Source organism: Priapulus caudatus, unplaced genomic scaffold (assembly GCF_000485595.1).
Source record: "Priapulus caudatus unplaced genomic scaffold, Priapulus_caudatus-5.0.1 Scaffold181, whole genome shotgun sequence".
Lineage (NCBI taxonomy): Eukaryota > Metazoa > Priapulida > Priapulimorpha > Priapulimorphida > Priapulidae > Priapulus > Priapulus caudatus.
The window spans coordinates 129,989-139,928 of NW_014577242.1; the positions used below are offsets into that span (position 1 = coordinate 129,989).

Consider the following 9,940-nt stretch of genomic DNA (forward strand, 5'->3'; position numbering starts at 1 on the left):
TCTCTCTCTCTCTCTCTCTCTCTCTCTCTCTCTCTCTCTCTCTCTCTCTCTCTCTCTCTCTCTCTCTCTCTCTCTCTCTCTCTCTCTCTCTCTCTCTCTCTCTCTCTCTCTCTCTCTCTCTCTCTCTCTCTCTCTCTCTCTCTCTCTCTCTCTCTCTCTCTCTCTCTCTCTCTCTCTCTAAGAAGATGTAAGCCCTGCTCCTACGTCCTAGGTGATGGTCGGCCCCTCTCGGGGATACCGCTTATTGTCATGATATTTACTGCTATGATATTAGATGGACTCGCCATATAATTATTCACGCTAGTCAAGAAATTTTGCCTGCATTCTGTGCTTCATGCATTTGCTAATGCGAGTGTGAAGTTGCCTATAGCAAACTAAGGAGTGGGCCGTTTGTTTGCGACGTAAAATCTCAATTACTCGATTCCAGACAGGAAGTTATTAACCATCTAGGGATGATAATGGTATTTTTTCACAGAAATGTATCTGATTATGTTTGTTCGCATAATTAATAATAATCGCCGAGTGAAAAACGCAGCGCAGCGACTAATTATCACGTGCATCGACTTGTGCGCGTGCCTTTTTGCGTGGAGTTTCATTCATTAGATACGTTCAATCTGCATGGAATTAATATTGATGGCTCTCTTAGGAATCGGGCTTTGTCAGTTTCTCATGCGATTTTGCGTTCAGTCTGTTAATTGTACAGTACAAACGTCCAGTACGCATCAAGATGTGTATAAAATGCGATGTCGCCTTATATGCTGCACTGCAACAAACATAAATACAAATGATGACATGAGATTCTGCCCCGATGTACTATAAATTAGAAATAAGCTTATTTGGTCATTAAAGGAACTCATCCGTCTCTACTAAGTACGTCATGCGCATAGCACGTCTCCCTAGATCTGTACCAAATTGCGCTTTCATCCTCTCCGGCCCATTGGCTCATCCAAGCATAGGGCAACTGCGGGGGGAGGGTGGGCTATAGCAACCACTAACGAGGGATGGGGTGGTATATGGGAGCACTGCAAGATCTTTCTGCGGGATTCAGCCGCCCATTTTAGTCATTCTTATGGCAATATCTGGCCCTAGTGAGCACTAAATTTGTGGCGCAATGAGTACTGATTTGTGGCGTTTCCAGTTCTGATTCTAAGACGGACGGTTGAGGGTTGGGCACGACCCTAATGCTCCTCCCCCCGTACCCGTCAGTGCTCCGGTCCGTCCCTTCTGAATCTAGACAGGAAAGCAGGAACTCTGCGCCACCAAACTGTAGTTTGAAGCGAAGAGAGCGGAGGAAGTGCATAATACATGGTGCAGCCGCCCTCTATTCACGAACTCTCTCGCTCTTTTCCCGCGTGCGTGCGCGCCATTGCAGGTCGGCGATCAGATACTGGACATTAACAACAGCAGCTTTCAGGACATCACGCACGCCGAGGCGGCCAAGGTGCTCAAGTTCGCGCGCCACATGATCATGACGGTGAAAGACGTCGGCAAGATACCGCACGCGCGCTCCCTGTACGACGAGACGCAGTGGATCATGGGCCGAGAGAGCAGCGACTCGCAGTGCAGCAGGTGAGAAAGAGAGAGAGACTGAGACATAGAGACTGAGGGAGAGACAGAGTGTGTGTGTGTGTGTGTGCATGCGCGCGTGTGTGTGTGAATGAGGGATTGAGAAAGGGAGTGAGAGAGGGTAAGGACGGGGGAGAGAGAGAGGAAGGGAGGGAGGAAGAGAAGCGGAGCGGCGAGAAAGCGAGAGAGAGAGAGAGAGAGAGAAAGAGAGAGAGAGAGAGAGAGAGAGAGAGGAGAGAGCGGGGAGATGTCTGATGGCCGCCGACACCATACACAGATGTAATACCTGTACACGCACGTTACTTAACTAATATATATATATATATAAATATAATATATGATATATATATATATATATTAATATAACTATTATATATAATTTATATATAATAATATATATATAATAATATAGATGCAGGATGGATAATCGTACCCAACTGTACAAGGTCATATTCAGTATTAAAATAATATTCCCAGTATTCTCGAATAACGGGCCTACGACATGGATTGATCATCGATCTGGCTCTGGACAGAGGAGCATGGTGGCTGGCTCCTAGTTCTTAGGTTCACTAAGGTTGTGCCATGAAGGCGTGGATGTGTATAGTGTTTCAGCACTAAATGCCTGTATTGCAGATGATAGCTGGAGATCAATATCAGGCATACTTTTACTATGCATAGTAGTAGGGCCTACTACACTGATATTGTGCGCTTACTGTGGTGTTAGTCGCAGGACGCCATTTTAATATATAGAAAGTGATACCCGTAGTGAGCAGTGTGTTCTTCATCGATGAAGAATTTGAATTACAAATAAAACCTTGCCACGTTAATTATAACGATTAAAAAAAATATACACCTGTAACGTATATCTTCTACTCAATATCTACTGCAGGTCTTCTTAACTTCTTATGTGAAGGAGGAATTGATTGCTTTTACTTTATTTAATAAGAGAAGAAACCGAGTAAATGTGACGAGATTTAGTTATGTGATTTCCAATTTTTCAAATGAAATCGATCCGCGAACTACCTTGCTACGGTCGTTGCACACGCACGCGCTGCCGCACCAGATTCGCCATCTTTATAGGCCGCAATCTTTCCACTCGGGTGCGTCTCAAGCATGAGAGTTGCCATAGGAAAGCCATCGTGGCTTCCGTGCTTATGCCAAAACCAGTTCTCGCGCGACGCAATGTCTGAGGGCGGTCGGATGACCCGAGTTATGATGAAAATGCACTGTGACGTAGATTCGATATTGAGGCTCAGAAGTGACAATGTCGTTTTCTAATCAGTCGCTGTCAGTTCTAGTGAGAAGGTTGAATGGGTGAGGATGATAGCCCCCATTCTCAGTCGTAAGTTCATTGCAATTCCTTTAACAGGGCGCAGTTGAAAACGCCACTCAAGCACCGTCGCCCAAAAGAATTATCGGAATAATTTTCGGCTGTTGCTAAAACGTTCGCGCTACAGGGCACGTCGTACGCAGTGTGTGGCGACCATTAGGCGAGCGCAGCGATACACACGATACATGCAGAGCAGTGTTGTTCAGAAAAAAGAAACGTTTCGCCATATGTTGACATATCGTATCTGCCTAGATGTAGTTCATATTGCGACTTTATTGCATTCACTGCATGCCGGGAGCAATGCTGTCGTGTGTACTCGAAGCCAATGCTTATCTCCATAAATCGAGCGCGTTGTATATACAGCGCTCTGCACACCGGTCTCTTCCGCTGCCTTGCTTTCTCCGACTTCTCATTGTAGTATCAGGTTGTAGATGCCCTGAACCAATGTTAATGCCCATGGCCTTCCGCCCAAAATTGGTTTTCCACCCTCGGGCCGGCGGGCGAGGGGGATTCATCAGCCTTCATTTCATTATCATGACAGTCAAATGCGAGACAAGCTAGGAAAAAGAACATCGGCGCGCATGCGCTGCGGCAATATAGTATCTCACATGTCAGACAAAAATCGAGCGTGTACCTCTAGCCCTCGCTCTCTTGTCTTTTGCTGTGTATCCACCACGCGTGCTGTGCAGCCATGTGTGGTCCGTTGTTTATCTTTTGTGCCTGCCTGCCTCTCTCCTCTCTCTCCTCTCTCTCTCTCTTCTCATCTCTCTCTCTCTTCTCTCTCTCGTCTCTACATCTCTCTCTTTACTCTCTCCCTCTCGTCCTCTGTCTTCGGCGCTTCCTCGTCGCAAGAAAGTCTCTCGACATCTTTCTCACTTATTCACAACCGGCTCTCCATATGTGTCGGTGTGTAGTGCGCGCGGGATGCGGTGTAGTGCTACGACCGTGTGGCGTAGTGGTGGTGCGTGTGCCGTCGTGACGTGTACGTGTGGCGTGGCGTGTGTGAGAGGCGTGGTATGACATGTGACGTGTAATGCGTGCGTAAGTAGCGAGTGCGTGGTGTCCGTTTGTTTAGACCGATTAGCAGACTAAGAATCTGCATTCGCGTTGTCACGTCACTTTACTCGTCGCGAAACCCAGTTTTTTCACGAGAACGTCCAAGATTCGCCAGCTTATTTTATAAACGTCTATAATTTAACAGACAATGTTGTTTAAACGAGAGGCATATCGTTGTCAGCCAGTAACACGCAAAACAAGCTCTCTCCTCGCGTGCAATTTGCGCTGCTGTGCTAAGTCATGCAATTTATGCCAGTCATTTCATCTGATCCTAATTGCGTGGACGTCGACCGATCGCAGCTGCCGTCACACAGAGTTGTATATGTATTTTAGGCTCGAAACAAAGTATATCCCCCTGTTACGTTTGGTATTAGAGAGTCCCGTTTATACGCTATGGGTGTATATAACATCCATCACGCGATCGTTCCGAAACTGTTCCTGTGCATGCACGTCATGTTACATCTGAGACTCCCGCCAAACCCAACAAGCCATTCAGTAACCGTCCCCTCCCATTTCCACATCATCTTCAATGCGTTCAGGTACATGGTATTGCATTTAAAGTGGACCTCTGCATTGCCACCGGATAACGCTGCCGAGTAAATAATATATGCTAGTTGACGTTACGAATATGATTGAGAAATCGACACGCCGTCCATGTTTTGCAGCGTACAAAGAGGAGACAACTTCAGGTACTGAGCAGGACTCCGACAGTCAGCAATCAGAGGTGAGTATGTTGTATCGTCGATGGCAATGCCGAGAAAACACGCGCTCTCCCGACCCCACAACACGCACAATGCGCGCCAGAGCGCACACACACGGAACCTCACACGCAGCATGCCGGCCAGCTTGTCATTTCATCAATCACATTCACGATATGATTGAGCGCAGCTAAAACGTACATGATAGGTGTCGACACGTGCACGAAAACCCCAAAGCGTGCCAGTGGGGCGTGTCACGCTAGACTCCCGACCCTCCCCGACCCAGGAGATTGCGAGGAGTGGATATCCCATGACTCGTTGCGACGAGGCGATTCGGCGGTGCTTGCTGGCTTGAGGGATCGAGCATTTCTTTCTTTCTCTCTCCCTCTCTCTCTGTCTCGCGCTCCCTCTCGCAGTCTCTCGACATCTTTCTACTTTTCACCCGTCTCTCCATGTGTGTACGTGTGTGTGTGCGCGCGCGCGTGTGCGTGTGTGTGCGTGTGTGTGCGTGTGCGTGTACGTGTGCGTGTGCGTGTGCGTGTGCGTGTGCGTGTGCGTGTGCGTGTGCGTGTGCGTGTGCGTGTGCGTGGGCGTGTGTGAGAGCGTGTATGTACATGTGCGTGTATGCGTGCGTAAGTAGGAGTGCGTGTGTCCGTTTTAGACCGATTAGAGACTAAGTCTGCCCATTCGCGTTGTCGTCATTTACCGTCGCGAAACATTTTTCACGGAACGTCCATGATTTCGCAGCTATTTTAAACGTCTATAATTTAACAGCAATGTTGTTAAACGAGAGGCATATCGTTGTCAGCAGTACACGCAAACAAGCTCTCTCCTCGCGTGCAATTTGCGCTGTGCTAGTCTGCAATTTTGCCAGTCATTCTCTGATCCTATTGCGTGGACGTCGACCGTCGCCTGCCTCACACGAGAGTCTGTATATGTATTTTAGGCTCGAACAAAGTATTATCCCGCTGTTTACGTTTGGTATTAGGGTCACCGTTTATACGCTATTGTGTATATAATCATCCATCACGCGATCGTTCCGAAACTGTTGCTGTGCATGACGTCATGTTACATTCCTGAGATGAAACCCACAAGCATTCACGTACCTGTCTCCTCCCATCTCCACACTCATCTTCATGCGTTCAGGTACATGGTTATTGCATTTTAAGTGACCTCTGCATGCCCCTGGGATTGAACGCTGCCGAGTAAATAATATATGCATGACGGTTACGATATGATTGAGAAATCGACACGCGTCCATGTTTTGCAGCGTACAAAGTGGAGACAACTCAGGTACTAGGCAGGACTCCGACAGTCAGCAATCAGAGGTGAGTATGTGTGGCCGTCGATGGCAAGCCGAGAAAACACGCGCTGCTCCCACCCACACACGCACATGCGCGCGCGCACACACACGGACCTACACGCATGCACGCCACTTCACAATCACATTTCATATGATTGAGCGCAGATAAACGTACATGATAGGTGTTCGCTACGTGCACGAAACACCCACAGAACTGCCAGTGGGGCGTGTCGCTACCTCCCGACCCCTCCCCGACCCCAGGGATTGCGAGGAGCGTGGATATCCATCTCGTTGCGGACGAGGCGATTGTTGCGTGCTTGAGGATGGAGCGCTTCGATTCGTTTCGCGTGTTTATACGCAGCCGTCAATGTCGTGCGCTTTTTAATGTCGACGCGTTTCACAGGCACACGCGCACGCGAGCAAAGTTAAAACATTCGTGCTACGCACGCACACACATATCCCACGCACGTACACGCAGACGCACGCATATACGCACACACGCACACAAACGCACAGACACACGCGTGAACGTGCGTACACACGCGTACACGAACGCACACACCCACATGCACCCCGCACGCATGAGACGCCGGAAAGCCGAACCTAAACTGCCTCGTTCTCTTTCTCTTACTGACTCTTTCTCGCGTTTTCTCTATTTATTGCACTCTTTCCGCCCTATCTCTCGCTCTCTGTCTCTCTCTCGCTCCTTCTCTGTCGCCTCTGCGCGCGCTCTCTCTCTCTCTCTCTCTCGCTCTCTCTCTCTCGCTCTCTCTCTCTCTCTCCTCTCTCTCTCTCTCTCTCTCTCTCTCTCTGCCTCTTTCTATTTCTCGCACTCTCGCTCCTCTTGTCTCGCTCTCGCTCTCGCCGCAGCACACGCCCGCAGTGCGTTGCGTAGCAGGGAGATCCCTCGCACCCCCGGGGGAGCGCGCTCCATCCAAATGAAGCTCGTCGTTTATAGCGACGTGGGGGCCGATTGATCTCGAGCGAGCAGAGAGACAGCAGGCGATACACACGCCGTCGTCTAGCTCTCTCGTTGCGAAGCCAGCCGACGCATCGCTGCGTCGCGATCAACAGCCGTTGTCAAGCGTTCGGCGCGATGTTCTGTCTGGTCGGGTTCTAGCCAAAAAAAACACCACTCGATGTTCATATCGACGACGTCGTGTCGCTTCTTCAATTGCTGGCGCCGTTTGGCATCGCGCCAATTCCCCCCCCCCCACCCAGCTGCTACTCGGGCTGCTTCGGAACGCTTTTGCAAACTCGTAAATCTTCGGCGTTTCGCGCGTTTTCGGAAAGCAAAATTGAGGCGAAATTTGCCGCATCTGTCCGTTTGCTTTTTCGCAAAAATCGCTTAGAGTTGCAAGCGTTTGGCGGTCGTCGGCAGAATCAAGCGCGTCGTCGCTGTAAGTGTACGTCGCTGGAGCGCGCATAGAATATACCCGCCGACTGCAGAACTGTACGATCGCGGCTTTTACAGCCGACTATTCCCGCGCGCTCTGGGTTCTAGAATCAAAACAATTCCTTATCTTGCTCTCTTTTCACACGCGTTACAGCCTGCAATATGCAAACCCGGGGACGTGTCTGTCAAGCACCATACCGTGGCGCCACCGTCGCGGCAGACCGTCGAAGACAGAGGACGCCAGCTGTTAAACGACACCGAACGCAAAACAATGGGCTACTACTTGGACGAGTACGGAAAGACGAACGTGACAGTGGATGCGTTAGTGCTTGCTTTGTTTGAGCTGTTCGACACCGATGCCAAGGTAAGCGGGTGGGTAAGATAACTAGTAAAGACAGTTACAGCTAACGGTATGTAAAAGGAGTACGGGACCGAGAGAACGTGTAGAATTCGGTGCGTTGTGACACTCGGCGCGTTAGCGGGAACGTACGTAACGCACGCCCTCACTTTTCCGTCACCTCGCTTATCGAATTTCTCAGTACACGTTAATTTGACGGAACCCGATCGCAGTCGCAAACAGAGTCTCTTGTTTAAACACTGAAATCAAATGGTAGCAACCTAGTTTCAAAGACGATCAGATCCAATGTCGCGCGTACTGATCGCATGTCTATCCTGGTTCAAACAACTATAATATATTTTAGAATGCTATAATGTGACATGCGCCCATTACCTATACAGTACTGATTTAATTATTAATTAACGCCAGCGTGCATTTGCACATGAACCCCTCTAGCGTGAAATGCACTAAAGTCTAAGCAAATATCAAGCATGTAAAGTGCATTGATATATCGAATATACACCCATATACAACCGATATGTGTACACGGCAAATCTATGGCGAAGTGTTCCTCCACATGCTAGCTGGACTGATTAGTTTATAGTTCTGTTGCTCGCAAAAACGGGGAAGTCAATAAACGGAATTTATTAGTGGGAACGCAGTTATAAAACGCATTTCAGCGAGTTTTTCTCGTATAGTGGTGCTCCAACAAGCCAGCGATATCTGCGTTCTAGGTTAGAGCGGAAGTAGTTGGATAACGAAGATGTACCTAGTAGTAGTGTCACGTGGGAGCCGGAGCATGGCAGATAGCACTCGGGCTGCCGCGTAGGCTGGCATTCATCCAGCTTTGGGAGGTCGAGCTTGTTTGTTACAGTTAATAAGCGTGATGCAAATCCTCGGACGTGTCTGTTAAAGTGTGTATTGCGAGATTTTTGCTTAGAAAAACTAAATATAGCTGAATATAGTCTCACCTGACAGCGGAAATATCACTGATTACACCAACATTAAAAATACTAATATTTTATGCAGTTATAGCATAGAAAATTGGATATGAACACATCGTAACAGCAATGCATTTTATTGTGTCGCGATAATGCCTAATGGCAGAATTGGTAAACTTGTATTTGTGTCGGTGATTAATTGAAAACAAGTGCATGATTGGAGAGAGCCTGTACTTTGTCTATGGCAGATAAGCGGTGGCGCCACTAGCTAATCCATACTTCCGGCTAGTTTCAAGATGACAACAAACGATTGTTTACCAAACTAGTAGTTCGAAACTGCCACTTTTTTGGTTAATACGAAGGTTCTAAGACATTTTATTGTTACTCTAGACAATTGCTGTTACTCAAGCAATAACGGTAGGTGTCATGAAAGTGGTGAAAACACTGGAAAACTCTCGCAATAGTTACTTTAAGCAACACATGGTGGCGCCACCATCGCGGCAGGCAGTCGAAGACAGAGGACGCCAGCTGTTAAACGAGACAAAACGTAAAACAATAGGCTACTACTTGGACGAGTACGGAAAAGACGAACGTGACAGTGGATGCGTTAGTGCTTGCTTTCTTTGAGCTTGTCGACGACGATGCCCAATGATCAAGCTGGATCAGTCACCGGCGACAATTCTCAGATTAGCATGTTCGCGTGGATATTAACGACTGCACCCCCGGTTTATTAAGACGGGGTGGTTTGTGCGGGCTTATGACGGCCTCTATGCAAGCGAATCCGACAGAATAACGACCAAGCCGATTCTCTCGTGCCAAATCCGCAGCGATTTTATAAATATTTCACTAAGCAGAGCATAACGTGCAAGCGGGTACATCGCCTAGGGGTTGCACGGCGCGTGGCGACGTGCATCGATGTGAAGTATAGGGTGTCTACAGGCGATGTTTTGCGAGTCGGCTGGGCGTGGCGACATGTGCGCGGCACCTTGGCGTTGTCCAAACCGCGCTGCTCAGGAACAATCTTTATATTGGTATTGGTATATATTCTATATAAATAAATATGAATATAAATATCTATATGTGTGTGTGTGCGTGCGTGCGTGCGTGCGTGCGTGCGTGTGTGAGTGACTGTGTGTGTGTGTGTGTGTGTGTGTGTGTGTGTGTGTGTGTGTGTGTATCTACAACGCACCCGGCCTGTTGTTTCATGTTGTATCTCTCCACGTTACACACGAATTTTTGCGCAAACGCAGTTGAATGTGCGAACTCCCTTTCGGTTCGCATCGACCATTATCGGTTTCGTCGTCGTCGTCGAC

The 9,940-nt window shown here is 48.4% G+C and overlaps 1 protein-coding gene across 1 annotated transcript in view; it reads left to right on the forward strand.

Annotated features, from left to right (window-relative positions):
- Positions 1–9,940, forward strand: part of LOC106806826 (whirlin-like) — a 69,897-nt gene that overhangs the window by 51,854 nt on the left and 8,103 nt on the right. Inside the window, exons 5-7 of the mRNA XM_014808947.1 lie at positions 1,373–1,569; positions 5,921–5,978; positions 7,504–7,713. Coding sequence (XP_014664433.1) covers positions 1,373–1,569; positions 5,921–5,978; positions 7,504–7,713 — 465 coding nt within the window. The remainder of the gene's footprint in view (positions 1–1,372; positions 1,570–5,920; positions 5,979–7,503; positions 7,714–9,940) is intronic.